At 43.2% G+C, this 24,505-nt stretch overlaps 1 protein-coding gene across 6 annotated transcripts in view; it reads left to right on the plus strand.

The window, feature by feature from the left end:
• Positions 1-24,505, plus strand: part of CMIP (c-Maf inducing protein) — a 170,881-nt gene that overhangs the window by 93,353 nt on the left and 53,023 nt on the right. For all 6 annotated transcript variants that reach the window (XM_073308044.1, XM_073308041.1, XM_073308042.1 and 3 more), the window contains exon 3: positions 12,238-12,288. In XM_073308044.1, the coding sequence (XP_073164145.1) occupies positions 12,238-12,288 (51 nt within the window). The remainder of the gene's footprint in view (positions 1-12,237; positions 12,289-24,505) is intronic.

The raw sequence follows: 24,505 nt of genomic DNA on the forward strand, positions 1-24,505 counted from the left end.
TACTTTCTGTTCTCAGTAAGAGTCATCCATGGGAACATCTTGGGCCACATCCTCTGCTGGAGTAAACTCTCATGACTCCATTTTAGTTTACACCAGCTGAGGTTCTGGACCGTAGTCTTTGCCTTTACTTATGCATTAGGACTGTGGGCAGAAGGGTTCCGTGTGAGGGGTGAGAGAGATTCCAAAAATGATCCCTGAAATTTGGTTCTAAGTAGACTAACACTTGGAGGTTAGAATTCAACTATCTGAACCTTTCAGGCGGGAACCCCCCCCCCCCTTCCGACACACAGTTGGCCCCATCTGATCCGCCGCCCAAACAGCCTCATAGCAACTGCTAAGAAAATAAGAAGGTAAGACTGGGACCTGGGGAAGAGTGTGGGAAACTACCTAGGACAGAGAATGTTCCCTGCCTGCCTGTTCCCTGCCTGCCAGCTGTATGAACGATGCAGCCCATGTGTGATGAACTTTCCAGTGTAGGTTGAGGGTCAGGAACACATGGAATCTGGAACCTGAAGAATCCATTCCAGCACAGTTAATGTACTATTATGTAAGACATGAGCCCTCTGCATTCTACCCCAACTCTAAACGCCAATGATCGGCTAATGCAGGACAGACAGCAGAGGCAAATTCGAGCAAAAAAGGTGGAAACACTTTTAAGATGCACTTCTGTGCTCCACTCAAATTGAAGAACCTGGAATTATAAATACAAATGTATTTACTGAGCTCTGGAACTCACTTTTCCAAAATTTGTTGCAGTATTTCTAGGTATAAAGTACTTACAAAATTGTAAGAAATGGAATTTCTCTTTTGTCTAATAGCTCTTCTGTTGCTTCATTGTTCAAGGATGTAATGCAAGTGGTTAGGGGGCAGAGAATAACGGAGACTTGTTTAGAGATACATTTTTTTAGAGTAGAAAGGAGCCACTACTGAGGTGACAATATTGTTATTCATTTTTGGTGTTTTTATGTCTAGGTTCTACCTTATAATCCATTAAATAATGAGAAGTAGAAATCTTATTTTTAATGACAGGTTTCAGAGTAACAGCCGTGTTAGTCTGTATTCGCAAAAAGAAAAGGAGGACTTGTGGCACCTTAGAGACTAACCAATTTATTAGAGCATAAGCTTTCGTGAGCTACAGCTCACTTCCTCAGATGCATATCGTGGAAACTGCAGCAGGCTTTATATATACACAGAGAATATGAAACAATACCTACTCCCACCCCACTGTCCTGCTGGTAATAGCTTATCTAAAGTGATCATCAGGTGGGCCATTTCCAGCACAAACCCAGGTTTTCTCACCCTCCACCCCCCCACACAAATTCACTCTCCTGCTGGTGATAGCCCATCCAAAGCGACAACTCTTTACACAATGTGCATGACAATCAAGTTGGGCTATTTCCTGCACAAATCCAGGTTTTCTCACATCCCCCCCACCCCCATACACACACAAACTCAATCTCCAGTTTGGATGAGCTATTACCAGCAGGAGATTGAGTTTGTGTGTGTATGGGGGTGGGGGGGGATGTGAGAAAACCTGGATTTGTGCAGGAAATAGCCCAACTTGATTGTCATGCACATTGTGTAAAGAGTTGTCGCTTTGGATGGGCTATCACCAGCAGGAGAGTGAATTTGTGGGGGGGGGGGGTGGAGGGTGAGAAAACCTGGATTTGTGCTGGAAATGGCCCACCTGATGATCACTTTAGATAAGCTATTACCAGCAGGACAGTGGGGTGGGAGTAGGTATTGTTTCATATTCTCTGTGTATATATAAAGTCTGCTGCAGTTTCCACGATATGCATCTGAGGAAGTGAGCTGTAGCTCACGAAAGCTTATGCTCTAATAAATTGGTTAGTCTCTAAGGTGCCACAAGTACTCCTTTTCTTATTTTTAATGTTACGTAGTTTTACTGTTAATACTGAATTGATGCATGTATAGGTGACAGTGGAAAGCACAAACCTGAAATAACTACTTAATGGCCCAGGCTTTTAGAAATACACACACATAACTGCATGTGCAGAGTTTGCACAGGGTGAAACACTGAGAGCCATGGTGCTTCCAGGCAAAGGTCAGTCACAACCTGGCCTTGGTTTTTACTCTGTCTTTTTATGATACCTATCCTCACAACCCCCATTTGAGGCAGGGAAGTTCTGTTATTCCCACTGTACAGATGGAGAACTGAGGTGTGAAGATACTGTGGATGTGGCTACCCTGCCATCCAAGCTGGGATGGCAGCTTGGGTAGACCCTTGCTAGCACTGCTAAAAATAGCATTGTAAACATGACAATGGGGGTGCACTAGCCTCCCCAGAACCTCCATGTTGCAGAAGTTTGCACCACACATGTACACTGCTATTTTTTGCCATGTTAGTGCAGATAAAGCTAGCATGTGTATGTCTACCCAAGCTGCAGGCATACCTTGCATTGCTGTAGAGACATTTCCTAAGTGACTGGAAGTCTGGCAGAGCAGAGAGCTGAGCCCTTATCTCCCAAGGCCAGGCTAGCAGCCTAACCACAGAATCTTCCTCATCCAATTAAGTAATAGAATCTATTGGAGAGAAACCCTGCTCAGCTGTGGAGTTGGACAACTTCAGTATTTTCATATGATGCCATAATATTATTTTATTCTTCAACTTCACTTACTGGTGTTAGCATCCATGTCTGTCCTATAATTTGTACTTCATTTTTCTGTTAAATTTAATTTCTGAATCTTTATTCCATAGCATTCTCTTTATAGCCTCCTTTACTGACCTGTTTACTATTACAAATGATAACAAGTTTGAACCCAAAGCGCCTTGTGCAGTGTACAGGGAGTTTGGCAGGCATGGCACATTTTTATATGGAGCAGCCTGCTGTTTGTTATTTTAAAAAACAAATTAATATAATTGTGAGAAATGAACATCTAAAAGTGGGTGCTTTGCATGCACAGTAATTCCTCTGAAAAACTGGTATCATCATATAACCTCACAGGAAATGATGAAGGAATTGAATGAATCTGGGCTTCCATAGTGTTTATATTGGACTACGTTAGCGGGGACTGGATCTGACTCCAGTGTAACTATGGGAAACTGAATGTAACTAAATACAAGCTTTCGATAGGTGCTGATCCTGATTGATCCAATGTGACCAGGCCAGAATGCAGTGTATTAATGGATTTCCCATGCAGAAAGTTCTATAGGATGCTCACAAATGCACAATAATATTTAAAATAAAATAATAAATATTTAGAGAATCAAGATGCAAAACCTACATTTTAAATAACGATGTCATATCTAAGGAGGAAATCGAGGAGAAACTTTCTAACTATAAGGACATTTAAGCTCTGGAATAGGCTTCTGGATGTGGAATCTCTGTCATTGGAGGTTTTTAAGAACAGGTTGGACAGTCACCTGTTCGGGATGGTCTAGGTTTACTTGGTTCTGCCTCACCACCGGGCGCAGAGAGGGCTGGAGTAGATGACCTCGGGAGATACCTTCCAGCCCTACATTCCTTTGATTCTATGATATGAAGTTATCAAACCAAAACAGTTCGATAGTTCTGAATTGAATTTTTTTCATTTCATTTTTCAGGAAATTTTGAATTTTTGGCTTTTCCGATTCAGAATGAAAACAAACTTCCAAATGTGGAACAGAAATTTTGGTTTCTGACTGGCTTTAGTAACAAGACATGAGCGTCTAAGGCAGAGGTGGGCAAACTACGGCCTGCGGGCCACATCTGGCCTTGAGCTTGTGACCGGGGAGGCTAGCCCCCGGCCCCTCCCGTGCTGTGCCCCCTCCCCCACAGCCTCAGCTCCCCATGCCGCCAGTGCTCTGGGTGGCGGGGCTGTGAGTTCCTGCTGGACAGTGCAGCTGTGAGAGCCGCCAGCCTGCCCCAGCGCTCTAGACTGCGCGGCAGTGTGGCTGGCTCCGTCCGGGCAGCACGGCTGCCAGTCCTACTGCTCTGAGCGACATGGTAAAGGGGTGGTTAAAGCCGGGGGTGTGGGGGTGGATAAGGGCAGGGGTTCTTCAGGGGGCAGTCAGAGGACAGGGAATGGGGGGGTTGGATAGGCGTGGGAGTCCCAGGGGGCCTGTCAGGGGGCGGGGGTGTGGATAGGGGTCAGGGCATTCAGGGGACAAGGAGCAGGGGGGGTTAGATAGGGGGTGGGGTTTGGGGGGGTGGTTAGGGGCGGGGGGGTCCCGAGAGGGGCGGTCAGGGGACAAGGAGTAGGGGGGTTGGATGGGTCGGGGGTTCTGAGGGGGGCAGCCAGGGGGCAGGAAGTGGGAGGGGGTGGATAAGGAGCAGGGGCCAGGCTGTTTGGGGAGGCACAACCTTCCCTACCCAGTCCTTCATACAGTTTTGGAATCCCGATGTGGCCCTCAGGCTAAAATGTTTGCCCACCCCAGTCTAAGGTGTGGTACTGGGATGTCCCTCAGGAATTTGTCTGAGTTAGGTACAGTCCACCCAGGGAAGCACTGCATGCTGTGTTAGAGGTTTGAGTCCATGTGCCTATTTGCCTTTGCTGTCTCTTCTTAACCTAGTGGCAGGGTGCTGCACAGTAGTGAGTCAGAAGCGAGAGCCCAACACGGTCCTTACATAACCTGCTTTTTCCCCATGACAGTCTCCCTTTGAAATATTGACCTATCCCAATCCAGTTCAATATGTGGGGCCTGACAAACTAACAGCTGAGGTAATGCGACTGCTCTCCTGGTAGGAAGCTATTCCTGGTTCAGGGAATGACTCCCCCCTCACTTTGGAGGAAGGGATGTTGCTTCAAGAGCAAACATGGAGTATGATCAAAGTGCCAAAGCTTTTAGATACGTTGGCCTTTCAGGCTCAGTGTTTGCTATATGTGCCCAGTTGTCTGCACTCGGTCTTGCTTTTGAAGTATAGTGTTTGTTTCAGTCCTCACCATCCTTTGTGGGTGTCACTAAAAGTCATTTTCCCAGATGGTCTGGTATGATAATGAGGCGGATGTTTTGTTTGGGTTTTTTTGGCCAGATGTGTCAATTCCCAGTTCTAATAAAAAGCACTGAACTCTGACAAACTTGTTCCACTGGGACAGCTCGCAGGTTTTGCAGGACCTGGTGCACGGATTGCAAGCTCTTTGGGGGCAGGGAGCATGAACCAAATTCAGCCGTGGAGGAAGTGGGAGCAGCTCCCCCCCAGCATCAGTCATAGCAAGGCCCCTTTGTGTTAGGGGAGAATTGTGTCTTTCTGCCTTTTGTCTGCAGAGCACAATGCACACTGATGGTCACAAGCACCTGTTCGTAATAAAATAACCCAAATGACTTTAATTTACTAAAGTTGCCACAACTTACTAACCATGCTGGCTCACCCCAAACTCCCAGCACTTGTTTGCATTTCTTGGGAGGATCTAATTCCCTTTCCTTTCCATCGCAGGTTACACTTCTGTTTCATTGGGAAGGGTAGTGGAATTTGGTGGTGGCTCAGTTTAAGATCTTGGAGGGTGGGAGAGATGGGGAAGTGAGACAGGGTGAAATTGTACAGACCATTTAACCTCAAATGCAGGCTGTAGTCCACTCTCAGATTTTGCCAGAGCCAAATGAGCTGGAATCTCAGAAACCTTCAGTCCTGGTCTGTGGCTTTTTCAAGTAGGATCCAACTGTGATAAAGAGAGTTCTCCCATCCCTAATGCGCAGTGTTGTTTTATTCTATTCTTGGCAATCAGGTGTTGTCAGAAGGAAAAACAAACAGGAACAGGAAGCCCTGATAAAGACAACGCTCACTGCACATACTCAGCTCCTACTTGAGCTCAGTGTTTTGTCAGGGAGTCCCCAAGGCAAATATTTCCGCTGGATTGGGAATGCCTTTGCCTGTTGTTTCCTTAATCCATATGCTTTTCTTGGTACTTGTTTTTAGTTTAGCAAGCTGATTAGTCCAGATATAATCCTCCCTTTCAAAGTCTGGGTTTTGTTTAGTAGCAAATCCATTCAGTATCCTTAGGGTGATATGGTTGGGCTCATGGAAGACCCAGAATTCAGCAGAACCACTGTGGCTCTACTAGGCAGGGAGACTAGGGAGAAGAGGTTCCAGAGCAGTTCACTCCTTGTGTATGTGGGGTTGTTAGTTGGGCAATGGGAATGAAAGAGTCTGGCACCTGGATCTGCAAATGATGTCAGTACACTGCTCACACTTCCTGTGCATGGGGGGAGGAGGCAGGGATTGTATGCAGATTGTAGTAGTGACTGGAGTCTGGTTGTGCTACTTCCCTGCACTCTGACTCTGAATTTTTTACCAGCAAAATCCTCCCGCGTGTTAGGGCGCCAAGCAGTGCGGGATGGGACACAGTAGAGATGGGGGCAGCGAGACCACTTGATCTGTTTTTTGGCTGACTGCAGCACCTGAGAAACTGGAAGGGAGGATTTTGTTCCCTGGTGAAAGGTCTTTTGACTTGAGTTTTGCATGAAGAACCTGGATTTCATCCCTCCATTGTATTAAAATTGGCTTTTAGTGTGACCATTGGTGCAGAGAACTCTGCAGTACAGTTATAGTCTTACCAGTTGGAGGAGAGTACAGACAGAATGCAGGAAAACATACCGAGAGAGAGAAATACAGAATAAACTCAGAGCCTGGGAAGAATTACAACAGACCCCAGATCATGAAACCCCACTTTGTATTGCCAGCTGATTTTTTTTTCAGTGCCGCTGCTGGCTAGGGAGTTCTTTAAGGATGGCGTACAGAAAGGGCGCTATAATAAGGAGAATTGTTATAACATTTTGTTATCTGGACAAGCCATTTCTTGTACCCTTGTGAATAATGCAGAGGTCAGCAGTGTGTGAGACTTCAGTGTGAGAGGATAAGTTAATGCAATGGAGCTGTTGGCAAAGTGGCATTGATAGATGTTGACTTACAGATAGAGAGGAAGATTCTCAGCTGATGTCAGTTGTCAGAGCTCCGTTGATTTCAGTGTTCTACCTGTTCATCATAATCGTCATAATAAAATAAAATAGTTACAAAGAGTTTCAGATCCGACACAGGTTGCGGCTATTTTTTAGGGTCTTGCATTCACATTTTCCTATTTTCTAAATTGTTTCTCTGTCCTTTTGAGGCTTCAGTCCTGGACGCAATAAGCTCCCAACAACCAGCCCCCCTGCACGAAACCTCACAGAAACTAAGGGGATTCTGCGTGGTCACATGGGACTGACGCACCGAGCTCATTGCTGCATTGGGGCCTAACTGACTGACTATGAAGGGGAAATAGTGCAACCAACTATATGCAAAGTTCTGCACAAACTAACCAAACTAAAAATGAGGGAATTATTCTGTTTCTTTTATCTTTAATTCATGTTAATCTTAAAGGCTAAATGTGAAAATGGTAGCTAAAACATTGCCGGACAGAAGTGTGGTTCTTCGAAGTTGGTAATGTCCCTTTTTGAATAACTGGTGCAGAATGGCACTGGCTGTACAGATAAGACGGAGATAGTAAGAAAAAATTCCCCAGTGCAGCCAAAATAGCTAATTAAAACATGACTTTTTAAAATAAAGTTTTAAACTCTGTGATGGCTCAATCTCTCCTCTTTATTGTATCCTAAAGCTCAATGGAAGTTATGGATCATATCCTCAGCTTGTGTAAATTGGCCTATGAGCTGATTCACTAAATCAAGGATTTTGTTTTGAGCTAAATCCCAGTCTGGCAAACATGTAAGCATGTGCGTGATTTTACTCATGTGAGTTATCTCACTGAAGTCATGGATGACAAGCTCTTGAAATGGAACTGTGCCGATTTTTACTCACTGGCGATTTGGCCCAAAAATGCATAAGGAATCTCCTACATAGGTGTCGGCCTTCAACTATTCTTGCTTTAGCTGAGTGTAGAGATCAAAATGAGGTCCATTAAGTGAGAGGAGGGACCTAATAATAATAATAATTAATAATAAACTAATCATAAACTTCAAGGATTTTCAGAATGCTTCAATAACATTAATTAAGCCTCATGATATCCCTGTGAGGTAGAAAACTATTGCTATAACCATTTTACGGATGGCAAACAAAAGCACAGAGGAGGCAAGGACATTGTGCATGTTGCATGCATTTCTCTAAGCAAAAACAATTAAAAATCAATAACTTAATGTTTGAAGATACATGCTGATGTCATTCTGGACCAGAGCAAACGTGACTTAGATATTCAGTGGAAACATAGCCTCAAAGCTTTCAGGTGATGGAAATACACTTTTGGGGACTGATTTTTCTCAGCTACAGAGAACACATGCACAAACACTTACTTGCGACTGTTCACACAAAGAAGGTATTTGCATAGGCAAATAACTAGATAAACACCTGAGTCATAAAAGATATTGCTGTTATCTCTGTGTCTTGTAGAACTTTTATTTATCCTGGTGTATCAAATAGGCCCAGTTACCCTTTCTTCAATATCAGCCTAAAGGAAGAAAATGTTTTGTAACAGTGAGCAATTTCATAGCTCTGCCAAAGTTCCAACATTTCCTGGACATAGCTGTGGTTTAGCAGTTCTCTGGAAATATGCAGGAGGAAGCATGTACAGGGAGGATTAAGCTTTCTAGCCTGTTTGGTCTTGCTGAGTATGGGAAAGAGAGTGTTAGTGTCAGAACAACCCCAGCAAGATAACAGTGGTTAAGTTTAATAAATTTGATCTGGCCAGGCGTAGCACTTTGAAGAGTGAGCTTCTGGGATACAACTGTTGACTTGATAAGGTCCTGATACCATTAGTTCTTGATCAGTGGTAGACCTGCCGGGATTTTCTAAAGGTTTGTTTTCTGCTTTTGTGTTTACAATCATCTTCTTTGTAGTTGTTTTTCTTAGAAGTGGTCTCAACCCAAATCCAGAAAGTCCCAAATTCTGGAGGAGTTTAAACTCCAGATTCAGATGCAGATTTTGCTGATGGCCTAGCTATATATAATAGGTTAAACAAAAACATCATATTTAAATGCTGCGCAAAGTTTGGAATCTAAGCTTGCAATTTTGGCACATTTAGGCTGGATCTACTTTCTTAAAAAAATTCTGTTGTTTCCCTCTCAAATTTGAATATAAATTCTTCCTCTGTTAGTTTTGCGCTTTCACATTTAGCAATCCATACCATCGGGTTTTTCCGGGTCAGGAATTTTCTCAGCCTTGTCTTTATTTCTTGTTGTGTGTATTCTGTCTGAACAATCTCTTATCCAGGTTTTTATAAAGTGCCTAGCCACTGTTCTATCTAGGCTCCAGGAGGAGCAATGTTGGTCATAAAACCCACTTGCTTATATTGATTTTCTAGGTGTTTATGATGGTCTTGTGCTCGCCAGTGTCTGGAAAATGAAGGGTAGTTAACAGCTAATGGTGATTTGCTTTTAATGCAAATGGTCAAGCACCTACCTTTGGCTCAGAGGGTACTTGGTTCAAATCACATCATAGGTCAAATCTAGGACCTAAAACAGGTTGACATTGCCCTTTTAAGGAGAAAGAGTCCTACAGTTCCCTATTAGTAATATTAGAAACCAGTGTATGTTGTTGTTGTTATCAATGTAAAAACAATAGATATCTAGAAAGTTTGCTGGCAATTTAATAGAACTTTTACAGGCTCAGCTAGTATTTGATTTTCCTTTAGGAAATGTCAGATTCTATGGACATATAGCATGCACTCTAGCCTTTGTATGCTACACACACATTCTCAAACCTACACAAAATAAGAACTTGCTTGCTGGCTGGAATATTGAGCTTAATTGATCAGTTAGGGTCAAAGAAGCATGGGGGATCAGTCCTTGGTTTCAGCATGGGCATGGTCCATTTAGCAAAGTATTGCTTTTAGAACACAAAAGTTTGGCTTCTTGGAGAGGAAATGCTAGTCTAGTGGTTAGTGCAAGGGGCTGGGAGCCAGGACGCCTAGCTTCTACTCTTAGCTCTGCTGCTAGTTCTGGGGTATGAGGTTTGGTTAATTAATATTTGTAAAGTGATTGGACAGAAGGTACTGCAGAAGTACCAAATGTTACTATTTTAATCAAGGGCCTAGAAGGGAACAATGATCATTTCAATTTTTCGACGTATTTTTATGCTTTATTCTAGGTCACTTTTGTTTTTGTTCTTGAAATTCTATTACTTCTCTTTTCTTATCTCCCAGTGTGTTTCCTAGTCCAGAGTGGTACCTGATGGGTATACCTGTGCCAGATAGTTCTATACTATAGGTTTTTGTTTCACTGAACACTTGTGGCTCTCTGTTGATGTCTTCATATAGTATGTCTTCCTACATTCAGGGCCAGAACAGCTGGGTGGAATTCAAGACCAGGATTGCGTCTTCCTTCTTCAGGTGGACAGCCTTTCTGGCACTGCAGCTGGCTTTTGTTACAAGATATATGAAAATTTTGGGCAGTTTTGAACTTCAGTCCTCAGAAGTACATGGCCATCAATATGTCCAGTCAGCTAGAGCTGGTTGAAAAATTTTCCACATAAGTTTTTGGTCAGAAAATGCAGTTTCATCAAAATCTAAATGTTGTGTAGGAACATACGTATTTTGACAAAATGTTGAATGGGGAAAAATTGAAACAGATTTGACTTTCTTTTTTCATTTGATATTGTCAGAATGTGTTGTCTAGTTTTTTTATCATTTGGATTCATTTAATTTAAAAGTTTTATTATATTAAAATATTAATTGTAATAGGTGTTATATATAATATAATGTTTTGACGTTACCTAAATGAAATGATTCAATACTACCAAAATTAAGTGTTTAGATGGTATTTTTTAGTATTTCCATTCCATGAGAGATATCAAAATTTTAGTTTTTCATTCTGATTTGAAATAAGCAGATTTTGAAGTGTCAGAATTTCTGGCAGAATGGGCATTCCGTTTTCCAACTATATCAATGGGGCCAGTAGATAATATGCCTAGTCTCTTTGTAACCCCCTTTGCTTGGTGATCCACTGTGTATTACGTGATTCTGATAATATGCTGCTGTTATAACAGTGTTACTCCACTCGAGTTAGTGAGACACTTCTGATTTTCACCAGCATGAGATCAGGATCAGACCCTGAAGTTAGAGGCATATTTCGTACCCAGACTAACTTTAACTTTTGCAGCTCTGGATACCATTAGTTACCTTTAGCTTGGAATAAATTTAATTGTGCGTTCTAGGTTTTAACACTTATCCGAAAAGGTGGGGAAGGGGAGAAATAATTAAAAGATGCTTTAACGTTTGTTCAGGTGCATAGGAAATAGTTTGTAGGATCTTTGCCATTGCAGGACACAAGCCCCCTCTGAAAGGAGATGCATTTTTATCCAGTGAAGAGCCTTGTTGTTTACTTGCATAGGACGTGCATTGATCATGCTATTATTTTCACTACTCATTTAAAACATCCATAATTGCAAGGAAAAAGCCCTAGCAGCTGAAAGGAGATGAGATAGAGCTGGAAAAGCAAACCCACACAACATACTTCTAATGTACAGAGAGCCCTGGAAAGGCATGTACACTTTTCTGTGCACTTAATGAATTTACGTCAGCGCTGCTGCTTTTATAATTTTTGGTATCAAGCCTGTGACCTTTGGGAGCATTGAACTATTTCCTTATTGGCTACGACCCTAGCTGAACAGAAGGAATTTTTAGCAGTTCTGCTTAATATGGACAAAAACTGGTGCACATGTTACATTGAGAATGACCATTGCAGCATTCATGCAGATGCTGTAAACTGTGTGTGTTTTCATTGCATTCTATTGTCATTGTTGCCAAGACGATACTCAAGTAGCTAGATCACAGCTGGGGAATGGGAAACAAGGGAGGATGATGCATAAATGGAGGTATCTGCAAAAGATTGTCCGCATTTTAATCCAGGGTGGTGATCTGATATAGAGGACTAGTGGCCTATAGTTGTCAGAGGCTTGATCAAAAGCACATTGAAGTTAATGGGAATCTTTCCATTGACCTCAAAGGGTTTTGGATCGGCTGAAGTTAATGCTTTTAAGGGTTTGGTTTTTTTAAGTTAAATATTTAATATTTTAAATTTTAAGAAGATGTAATAACATCTTTGTCACTGCTGCCTGTTAAAATAAATGGATGATCATGCAAACCCAAGTCTTTGGTAGATTTTTAAAACTCTCCTCCACTTTCAAGAAGGGCATGGGTTGAAGCTGGTAATTCTAGATCAGAGAGCCAAGGTCAGTGGTTTCAGACGCACACAGTTGTGTGCTGCTTTGAGGGTTTTAAAGAACATGCGGGTGATTTGCTTGTGTTTGACTCAATGTTCCAGAGCTTTAACAGAATCTAATGGTTCAATTTATGTGTTTTTGTTTTTAATTGCAGGCTGCAAACAGTTATCTGAGGGATCAGTGGTTTCATTCTTTGCAGTGGAAGGTAGGTTTTGCATTCACTATTTTCCTTGCAACGTTAATAATTGTAACTATGAAGCATGCTTTCCCTCTGCTTGTACGCCCTGTGAGTCATGCATGCATGGTGCTGTGGATGTGCAAATGCCAAGAAGAGCCACAGCAAAAAATGAAGTGACTTGACATCGTCTTGACCCAAGAGTTCAGATGCATCATTTCTTCATCCCTAGTGGTTAGGCTCAGTTTATTCAAATGAAGAAAAGTCCCTTCCCGTTGAGATTTAGGTGATTACTTCTTTTTTTGTTTTTGTCTTTCTTCCACACCTTATTGCAGCCATGTCCTCTGTCTAAAGAGGAGGGTCTTTTCCCTACAGAATCCCTAAATCCTAACAAGGCCACAAACTGAGCAGCTTGTGATAACCTAGCGCTGTCAGCCTGTGGTAGCCTCCATGCAGTATATATGAAACCCATTTTCAGGTGATACAGTAACAAGAGCCCACTTGTTTCTGTGCCACAGAATCCAGTAGATATATAGAAATTTACAAAAGGGCAGACAGCCTAATCTTGCGATATTCTAGGACACCCTGGTACTTGATTTTATTTACTCAGGTGAAACTGGGCCAAGGGTACCTTTTAAAGTTGCTATTCATTGTAAGTAGCATCAGTCTGCTTATCAATCTGTTTCATACTTTTAAATGATTTGGAATTACCTGCAATCTTGGGTGGTGTTAATTCAAGAATCTTGGGTAATTTTTCCTGCTCATTAGAAATTAGGTTGATTAATGCTGGGATTATTAAACAAATTGGCTCACAAATGACACCATAATATGTCAAAAACAGATCATTCCCAACCACCAAAATGTGACCTTTTAAAGGACTGTGGATGAGTTCTGTTACAGGTCCAAATTGACCACGAAGACGTTTACTTGAGAATGAATGGGGTTGTTATGTGTATAAACTCCACGGTGTGAAACAATAACTTTCCTGTATGTTTTTTTGGACCTGAGAGAGCAGCAAAGGACTTTTCTTTGGAAACATTCCAGTGCAGTCTGACAGGTTGACTTCTTTCTTGGTCACTTATCAGGATTCCATTCTGCCCACAACAAGTGCATGTGAAAATAAATGGAAGTCCTTCCCATAGAATTGCTTTGGGGTAGGCATTTTTGGATAGCATGGATTGTGGAAAACAGTTACCCAGGAAAATTTAGGTTACTCCTGTGTTTTGTACAGTTACAGTCCTCTTTTACCAGCTACTTATAGAGGAATTGTACAGGGCAGTACAAATGAGTAATTAGGAGTAAGGGAATAAAACAGAGAAAGGAAAATTTAGGGATAAATCACTTTTAAATTTTATGCTTTGGTTTACTTATGTGGATATAATAATACCTACCTTACAGCTGTAGTGTGAATCATATTTAATCCTTTTAGATCCTGGGCTGGAAAGTGCTATGTAAATGTAAACTATTAATGTTTTCTCTCCCATTAATAAATTGTACACACTGACAATCTTCTGAGGATGTTAAATAAATTAGTGGGAGGAACAAAAGAAATCAATGCATCTTTGCAATATTTTGAGTCTGCTTGGCTGTGTTATGTGATGACCATGATTCGCAGGTCAGTATCAGATTTCGTGTGGTGATACCTCAGTGCTCTACAGCTAAAGGGCCAGATTCTACCAGTCTTACTCGTGTTTAGTAACTTTACTGTTTGAATGATCCCATTGAATTCTAGTGTTTTGCTGGATTGAGGCCATGGTGTTTAGCACCTTGCAGGATCAAGCTCATACTTTGAACACATCCAAGTTCTCAGCAGCAAGATCCAAATGTTAAGGAGTTAACAACCCTCTCCCAGCTCATGACCATGCAGAATATTCTGTCTGTTGTTTGTGTCCATTTAGGGGACAAATAGCATTGTGTGCAAAGGCTGTGCTAAGCCAAGACACTTCTGCTTTTGCCACTTAACTGTGCCTTATCTTCCTTTTACCAATATTTCAGTGTATGACTGATGCAAAATTAGCCTTGAAGGCAAGATTATCTTGCTGCTCATGTAGTCCTGCGGTAAAATATGGGGGCATCATGGATTACAGCATGAAGGTTCCATGTACTGTGACTTCCCCTCCTGCATTGATGAGCAAGGAGAGAGCAGGAAGGGCAAAGACTAGGTGAATTCTCCCACCCCACCCAATGTGTGTGCCCAGAGAGCTGAGGCTGGGGGTGTGGGCCAGCAGATTACTTTCTCCAAAGGTAGAATTAATCAGCTGCTCGCTATGTCTCTGGTCCGCTCTTGGTGCGGCTTAGCCATATCCTACCCCATTCACAGGGCAGATGGTAAAGGTACAATCTAGCCCTGAAGATTTAAAGAGCAAAAAAACACTGTAGCTAGCATGGCTTGTTTCGCTCATACATCTTCCAGCGATATGGAGACAACTTCGCTCTGTAGGAGCTGATCTTAAGGATGAGCTTCATAAACTTTCCGGTGCTTGCGAGCAAGCCTCTCATTCTGGGAAACTTTGAGTAATTTAACCTCAGTGGACATTTGCTGTATAGAAGGATTTATTTTTGCCCCTCTGCTGCTTTTTTTTTAAAAAAAGTTCTTTTTTAGTAGAATAAAACATTATCTTGATTTGAAAGGCCTTCCCTTTGCCAGGAATAGGAAGCAATTCATTTCCACAGAACAATAGCAGAGCTTAAATCATGACCCATATACTTTGTGCTAAAACATTTCTGTTTGCTGGAATATAGTTGCTTTTAATGTTTTGGTTGCTTAACTTTTCAGAGGAAAAACACCCACTAACATTATGCTGTTTACCTTGGAACGTATTTGGCCGTTCAAGTGAATTCACAATAGAAGCAAGGGCAAAGGCAGGATATCAATTAGTGGCCTCCTCCCAGGTGCCACCTGGGGGTCACAAGGTGACCCTGCAGGTGGCCTCCTGCCTCAGTTTCCCCTCTTGGACTCTTCAATAAACTTCACCCGTAGGTTATTTGTGGCCAGAAATACCCCTCCTTGGGGTCTGGCTTTATTAACACAAAATAAACTCAAAATAAAATTCCAAACTCCATTTAAAAGTCTGGCAAAAGTTTGCACAAACAAAAAATTTCTGTTCCTACTCCTGGCTTACCTGCCTGGGTCCTTTCTTGCTTTGGCAGGCTCCTCCCAGGCCCTACCTGGCTGGAGTCTTTTCTGTCTTATGCCTGGGGAGCCTGCCTTCCCTGGTCCGTAGCTTTCTTTAGCCTTCTGGCTTCCAGACTCAAACACTTCCCCCTAGCCAAAAGTCTCCTGCAGGAGCTCTTGCTTGCTGCACTTCTGCAATCTCTACCCCAGCTTCCTCTGGTTGATTCTCTCTGAACATCTCTCTTTCTCGCTTCCACCCCGCAGCCTCCTGCTGGTGTTATAGGGGAATCATCTAAGCCCTGCTTTGTAACTAGGGTTGGTTGGCCCCAGGCCTCTAGGCCAAAAAGGGGCAAACCACCCTTTTATACAGAAATAACTTGAGCATCTGAGAGCAGCTACGGAATCTCCCTCTGCTGCTGCTGATACAGATTTGTCAGCTCAATTGTGCTACCACCTGTCGCTCCGACTCAGCTGTCAACTTACATTTTGTGTTGAAAGTTGTTTGGTATGGTGACTAAACAGATCCAGAGGGAACCCGCAAAGAAACGGGAAGTCTGGTGTTTCAGAATGGTGGTGTTCACCAAAGGCCGGTTGGTAGGGTAATATCTGCATCTGGCTTACAATAGGTTGGTTGCCCGGCTGGATGATACTTTGGTATGGTACCTTGATGCCAGCACTCTCATCAGTAATGTAGCTCTAAACATTTCTGCAAGTCTGGAGAACCCAGATACAAATGTCTAAAGTAGTTCTCCATTGGGAAGCCTTACTATCATTATATGTTATTTGTATGGTGATAGTACCTGGAGTTCAGTCTCCGCTGAACTCAGGACTCCATTGTACTAGACACTGTACATACCTTTCTTTCCCTGAAGAGCTTAATGTCTAAATAGACAAAACTGAAAGGAAGTACTAGTGTCCCTGTTTTAAAGTTGGGGAACAGAGAAGCTAAGTGACTTGCCCTAAGTTCCATAGGAAGTCTGTGTCAGAGATAGAAACTGAATCCGGGTCTCCTAAATTCCCTGTCCAGTGCCTTAACTTCAAGCCCACCTTTGGTCTCATGACAGTCAGTGTTAAAATCCATGGAAGCCCCTCTTACTGTATTTTGGGTCAAATATCCGCTCACAATGGCCCGCTGAGTATTTCTCTTGACCCTTTGGGTCCAGTTGCTACATCTTTACTTGCAATGAATAGTACTTTATTCCACATTTCAATGGAACCACTCATGGTATAAGGTACTACTCAGTGTGAATTGCTAGGAATCAGATTCTGATACCCCTGTTCATGTTGAATAGCACTTTACTCCACCAGTGGCCCCACTGAATTTTATGCCCAAAAGAGTAAAGGTGTTGGAATCTGGCCCTAGCAATGGAAGTTCAGTATTTTTATATTGCAAACAGCGAAGGTTAAGATGAGAGACACTGTTCTGAAAAGTGTGGTGTAGCCTCATGTGAAACACCTTACGGCATTGTCACTATGGTAATGGTTAAAAATAGCACTGTTGCAGTAGTGAGGTTTATATAGAATTTAAATGATAGCATCAAAGGGTTTCACAGGCTTAAATCTGGGTAAAAAGTGTCTCGAAACCATGAGATCAGAAAACTTACCAGAGGTGATGGCTAAAAAGCTCCATCACTGAAACTGGCATGGGGACATCGGTTAATCTCCTGGCAGATGATCTGAGAGAGGAAGCATCATGTGATAATGCATTAAAGAACCATGTGACGCACTTCATATCAAAATCATATTCAAAGAGCTGCTTGTTCCTTGGAATCCTTCCTGGATTTCAGCCATTCTCTTGGGTGGGTTTCCACCATTGCTTCCAGTCTGCGCTGCAACAGACATCACATTTCAGTATGAAGACCGAACAAACATGTCATGACCATTTCCTTGCCTTTCTTGTAGGAATATCTTAGGCATCTGATAAAACCGAGAACTTGACACTTCTTTTCTTCAGCAAGTTTTCAGTAACTGAAGGTAGAGGAGGAAAGAGGAGAAGTCCTCGACTGGGTCTCTGTGAGTGCGTGAATAATTAATTGAGGGAAAGCTAAATTGAGTAAGTTAGTTTTGCCTTTAGTTCTGGAAGTGTGGAGGCCCCATGGCCATTCTTATGTCTTACGGGAGTGAGTTCCACACTCTGGGTTCAGCCCTTCGGAAATTTTGTTTCCTGCCCCTACCAGTGAAATATACAGGTATCTATTACGGGAGACCACGGAGGGAGAGGTGACTTCTTAGTTACCTGGAGCCAATCCCACGTAGGGCTTTGAATATCCAGGATCTTAAAGTGGACTCTGAATTTAGTAAGCAACCAATACAGAGTGAGGCATGAGGGTGATTTGTTTGTGTAGACGAGTGCTGCTAAACAAACAGGCTGCTGCATTTTATGCCAGTAAGAGCTTTTCCATGTACGTGGCTTTGTTCCCAGCAAAACGGAGACTAAATCTCAGAAACCTTGGACTACTGGTGCCTTTCTCTCAGGATGAGGCAACGCTGCCTCTCCAGCTCCAAACCCTCTTGCTGCTGGGATTTAACATTCATTTTTATGTTTTGTTTTGAATGGAAATGCCATCTCTTTGCTGCCTTCTCTGCTTGTGTGAGGCTCTGTGGTAGCATTCCCCTGTTCTCCTTCCACTGTGATTGATGTTACCACTCCGTCTATGAATTAAAGGGCCACCTCCTGGGGGGGGGGGGGGGAATTCTTTAGAAAACATTCTACTTGCCTGTGTTTTTGTTAGTTTGTTTGTTTTTGGTATGTTTAGAACCCCACCCACAATTTCCTGTTGCTCAGGGCATTTTCATGAGCACAGGAGATTTTTTTTTTGAGTTTCTCTGTTCCTGCTACATATTATGCCCCACCTAACCCAAAATCCAGCCATCCAATATTGCCAGTCCCTTGGAGACTCTTGGCCTTGGCCTTCTGTTTCCTGAGTTTGTGGTCATTTGCTTGGGGTGACCAGGGTGTCAGAAGCAGAGAATGTTGCTCTCAGATTGAGAATAACTGCAAGGTGAGGATGAGTTCTTTAAGAAACCAAGGAAAAAACAAAAAAACAGCTGGCGGGTTAGCAGAATTGTTTCTACAAGCAGACTCCTGTAGTGTTTTCCATGAGGCCTCTCAGCTTTTTAAGAACTGGCACAAAGGGAGTGATTTATGCACTTGGAGCAAAATCGCTTCCACAGACAATGCATGGGGTGAGATCACTCTGACTGTGGGTGACCCTGTCCCCACCAGAGCAGAAGTCTCACTGAGGCTATGTCTTCAAAAGGTGTGTTTTTACAGCAAGGTAGCTCACATGCGTTAGTGATTTTGCTGTGAAATCCTAGTGGAGACAAAGCACAGGTAGTTATTACCTTATATCTATGTCCTAATTTAAGCCAATTCAAGGCAAGTCTGCAGTGGTGTATACAATGACTAAACAAAGTGCAGCTGAACACCCACCACCCGACAAATAAACACAGAGGCTTTTTACTATGCTCTTAGGGCTCTGCCTTGATCCTCTGTTTGTAGCCTGGCAACTGTATGTTCTCCATTGCTCTTTTGGAATAACGGAGCTGTCAAGGTTCCTTCCCCACTCTGAACTCTAAGGTACAGATGTGGGGACCTGCATGAAAACCCCCTAAGCTTATTTTTACCAGGTTAGGTTAAAACTTCTCCAAGGTACAAACTATTTTACTCTTTGCCCTTGGACTTTTTGCTGCTACCACCAAGCGTCTAACAAATATATATAACAGGGAAAGAGCCCACTTGGAAACGTCTTTCCCCCCAAAATCCTCCCAAACCCTACACCCCCTTTCCTGGGGAAGGCTTGATAAAAATCCTCACCAATTTGCATAGGTGAACACAGACCCAAACCCTTGGATCTTAAGAACAATGAAAAAACAATCAGGTTCTTAAAAGAAGAATTTTAACAGAAGAAAAAGTAAAAAGAATCACCTCTGTAAAATCAGGATGGTAAATACCTTACCGGGTAATCAGATTCAAAACATAGAGAATCCCTTTAGGCAAAACCTTAAGTTACAAAAAGACACAAAGACAGGAATATACATTCCATTCAGCACAGCTTATTTTATCAGCCATTTAAACAAAACAGACTCTAACACATATCTAGCTAGATTACTTACTAAATTCTAAGACTCCATTCCTTTTCTGTTCCCGGCAAAAGCATCACACAGACAGAGAGAGCCTTTGTTTCTCCCCCCATCCAGCTTTGAAAGTATCTTGTCTCCTCATTGGTCATTTTGGTCAGGTGCCAGCGAGGTTATCCTAGCTTCTTAACCCTTTACAGGTGAAAAGGTTTTTCCTCTGGCCAGGAGGTATTTTAAAGGTGTTTACCCTTCTCTTTATATTTATGACAGGAGCGATGGACAGCTGGGGTGCGCTGCTGCTTCACTCAGACTCCTGCTGGAGAATTGCTGTGGCACAGTGCTCCTGTAGGTTGATGACTAATTCCAAGCAGTTCTGTTTTCCAGGTCACAGTGACCCTATGTCTTGACAGGTTTGCAAAGTACTCTTTCAGTGCCTCTTTTATAACTGTAATAAAATGCAACCTCCCCCTGGGTTCCTAAACTAGACCGTGGCTCAGGAGAGCTAGATTCCCTAGCATCGAGGAGGTCTCTTTTGGGAAAGGATTGGAGATCTCCTTCAGGGAGATTCTATGAGGTGTAACTGTCACTTGTCCTTCTTACATGAGCCACTGGATACGAGAACCCGTGATTTAATCTTGGACTGTACTTTCTCACAAAGCTCGCTGCTGCTCAGTCAAACTCATCTTCCTGCTGAGGCTTTTTCAAGAATTGTACTGAACAGAATTAAGATGTTTCCCAGGATAAAGAGTTTCCCTAAACCCCTTTCTCTTTTCTACGGAGGGTTAGAAAGTGTCCTTATCTGCTCTGATTGAAATCCCCCCCCTTACCTATGGGAGCAGGTGAAATCTCTCTTGCTAGTGTCTAGAACAGCTGCCTTTCCAGCTCTGTAGCAGGGAAAGATTCCTTCCCTCATTGCTGTCTGAATGATTCTTGAGACTGACAGGCCAATAAGGATATGTCTACACTGTAATTATATACCCACAGCTGGCCCTGGTCAGCTGACAAGGGCTTTTGGGGCTCAGGCTGCAATTGCAGTATAGATGTTCGCGTATGATCGATCCATACCAGCCTAGCAAAGTTGCTCCTGTGGTGTTAGGGATTCAATGCTAGTCATATAGCACTGGTCTAGAACTTTGATGGTTGGGATCTTGTCTGAAAACTTGATATTACAGAGGAGAAACAGTCAGCGCATGTGAAAATGCTCTAGTTGCTTCAAGTGCCTGCTGTAGAGTGTCCATGTTTCGCAGCCATAGAGAAGAGAGCTTAATGTGATTGCACGATAGACACTAATCTTGGTGTGAAGTTGAATGCCTCTGACATTCCACAGACAGCGAGAACGGTGACCACAGGCAGAACTGGCTTCAGAAATACGCTGTGTGATTTCATCTTTAATTGTGGCCTTATTAGATAGCATCATTTTTCTACAGCATTAAGCAACGTGTCATCAATGGCAATTTTGGGGAGAGAATACATTTTCCCCAGAACAGTCTGGTAGAGCAGTTCAGTGTACAGCCCTTCTTGTATAGCCATCTCCAGGAACAATCTAGGCCTTCGAAAACCCTGCACCACAGGACTTTTTTACTTGGCGTTTTATTGTCTCATGTCACATGGGGGGAAGGATAACTCAGGGGTTTGAGCATTGGCCTGCTGAACCCAGGGTTGTAAGTTCAATCCTTGAGGGGCCATTTAGGGATCTGGGGCAAAAATTGGGGACTGGTCCTGCTTTGAGCAGGGGGTTGGACTAGATGACCTCCTGTAGTCACCTTCCAACCCTGATATTCTATGATTTCTATGATCTATGAAGCTCAAATATCTTAGAATAAATAACTCTGTCCAACCCGCTTGCCTGGATTGAAAATGTCTGAGTGTTTACAGTGTTGTGTGATGCCCATGTCTGGTAGCATTCATGGGCATCATGATCTTGGTACATTTGTTGTAGCCTATGTCATAGTACTGTCTCCTGATAAAATCAGTCATGTAAATTTGTCTCAGAAATTCTGGCTGTCAGATTTCTCTTAGAGAGGGCCTGATCCTGCAAGGTGCTGAGCACTCTCTCCTACTAAAGTTCATGGGAGTTGAAAGGTGCTTGGTACCTTGTAGGAGCAGCAGCCTTAGAGCCCAATACTGCACCACTGATATTAGTGGGAGTCTTGCCGTTGATTTCGCTGGCTGCAGGAACAGATCCTTCCTAGCCCAGGTAGCCACACAGGTCTAGAAGGACAGGAATAATTTAAATTTTCCTCCTCCTTCTTTTCATATTTTTCTCATCATAACGTGTCTTGAATTCACCACGATAAAATTGCTGTGTCCAGTATAAAATCAGCGTGCAGCATAGCCGCTTAAAGGATTGCAGCAATTACCTTTAACATCCACCAAACCAAATGGAATGAAATGTGCTGCACGTTGCCATATTTATTATCTGTTATCTCTCCTGTAATAATTTCCAGACACTCCGCTTGGTTGTCATTTAAATGTCCTTCATTTTTGAAGAGTGGCATTTTTAAAAACTAAAATAAGAAAGAGAATACTGACAGCAAAAGCTGTTTAAATCATTTATTCAACCCCAAGTGGCCAGCATGTCATGATTATTCACTGCAGCATATTCTCTGCTGCTTTGTACAGTTCTGTTTGAAATGAGAATACTAGATTACACTTAAGTGACCCTTGCAAAGGTAAGATGCATCAAGAACAAAGGAATTGCCTAGGGTGATTTACTTAAACCGTGGTAGCTTTAAAAGTAAGATTGACGTTGGCCCTGAGGATGCATTCTTTGTCCACCCCAAAATTCCTAGGGCCACAACAGGAGTTTTAGGTGCAAAATGAATGCCAAATTAGGCCTTTGAAGTGTTGGTTTGTCTTGCCATGTCAAGCAACATTTATATAAGGGAGAAAAAGATTGCAGTAGTTTTAGTGAAATCTCAGGTTTTATGCTGATCTTGTGCGGTGAGCTGAGGGGTAAAGAACGGAGTTAAGTGATGGACTCATGTCAGATGTGAACACAGCTCTGAAATCCCATACTTCTCTTTGTGAGAAAGGAAACCGCAATACAGCGCTCTGTCATAAGGAAATGGCTGCTTTTCCGAAGTCCCTTTAAGATGCTTGTGAGTATCACATCAGTGTACAGTATCTGAGCTCTCCTCCCTAAGGCCTCTGCATCAGCAGGCAGCTTTTTGACACCAACACGTTCCTTGAGCCGTGCACATCTCTCCTGCTGACGACACTGATGATGCAGGTGCACATGGGAGAGAGAGAAGTCAATTTCAAAGCCATTTATGGTGGTGCAGAGCTAGAAACTGCAAAAAAAAAAAAAAAAAAAAAAAAAAAGAAAAAGAAAAAAAATTACGTTTGCCGAGGAAGGGGAAACAAAATAGGTAAGTATATGCATTTCTATTTCCAAGCTTCTGCAGGAGGTGAGACAGAGTGGGGGCCAGGAGAGAGTTTGGGTGAGGGGCTGCTGCACACTATGGAGAGTAAAAGGGAAAAAAAGGGGGGTGACAAGTGTGTCCCTTAAATCTGGCTTGTATATCTTTGTATATCTGCTTTGCATGCTGCTGGCTGCCACCTGATCTGCCCAATGCTCCTTTAGACTAGGAAATAGCGCTGACATTGATTCTCCTTAGGAGGCTCTTGTTATCGGTTAGCGAAATATGCAGTATTAGAGAGCGCTTAGTGCTAATTTAGGGAGCTTTCTCAGGTGGTGAGGGGGTCTTATTTCCCATCTGAATCGTTAGCCTCCTGGAATGATTGGCATCTATTTTGCAGTCTTGCTGTTGGCACAGCATCCTGTTTCCCAGGCGACAAATGGATTCCACCTCACAGCGTGGAATCTGAAGTGTGCAAGCCAGAGCCAATGGGTTTCTCTGCAGCAGGGATGCTATCTGGCTTTGCTCCCCAGTGGCCTGGATGCAGTCTCCTACTTGGAAAAACTGGTCAAAGTGCAGTAATGATCAGGCCATGTTGTGCCTTTTTTCTAGAGTGTAAGTCCCTCATTCCCACATCAGGCTGGTAGCCGGTGTACATCGCCAACCAGACTCCACAAGCGCCAGCGTCTGTGTGATATGATGAAGCGGCATTAGAAAGTTGGATACCAGTGACACTCTTTGACTTGGTGTCAGCTATGTTCTGATCCCAGGCAGTAGTGCCCAGTCTCTCTATGGATTGGGCTGTTTGCGTTGTGAGTTCCCATTCTGGGGAGCAGTATGACTGTACTGGCAGCTGGAGTTACTGCTCCTCTCTGGTTACAGTTGCTGCGTTCACCTCCTGACGTGTGCTGTAACTCCATCATAACTCGCTGCCTCTTGTGTTGTATTATTTGAAGACTGTCATTCCCAGGCATTGCCTTTATGCTGTTGAACCTCTTGATCTGGGTGTAATTTATAATTTACATATAATTTACATACCTAGCTGATAGTCTGAGCTCTTTTTTAGCTACGGTACATAACTGTCCATCTGTGACTGGCCCAGAGCTTAGAACGTGGGCACTGCGCGGCAATAACAGAGCATCTCTAATGGTGGGAAGTCCATCAGGGAAACACAGGATGTGTCAGACTGGATCAGACCAATGACCCATTTAGTCCAGTATCCTGTGAGGACCCTAGCGCAGCACCAGGTGCTTCACAGGAAGGTTAAAGTACCCTGCAGTAGGCAGAAATGGGATCTGCCCCAGGAGGAGATTTCAGGGCCAGAAAGTGGTTGAAACCTCCCCTCTACTGGGATGAGTAAGACTTTGTCTACACTTGCAACGGCATGTGCGGTGTATGTAGCTGTACACATCTCAGTGCAAGGCAGGCCGCGTCCACGCTCGCTGCGAGGTGTAACTACACGTGGGAGTGAAAGGTTCAAGCAGGCAGCAGGGAAAGGCCGAGGCAGCGGGATGCTACACTGCTAAAAAGAGCTGGGTAGTGGTGGGTGTGTAGAGAGCCGTGCAGGGTACATACCCTAGGGTTCAGGCTCGTAGGGCGCTCTGCTCACCTGCACCATGCCTCCCCATCGACACTGTTATTTATACCCATGCTAGCCGGGCATGCAGGGTCTGCACTCTGCACACCACTG

The sequence above is a fragment of the Lepidochelys kempii genome, chromosome 12, assembly GCF_965140265.1.
Source record: "Lepidochelys kempii isolate rLepKem1 chromosome 12, rLepKem1.hap2, whole genome shotgun sequence".
In the NCBI taxonomy this organism is placed as follows: Eukaryota; Metazoa; Chordata; order Testudines; family Cheloniidae; genus Lepidochelys; species Lepidochelys kempii.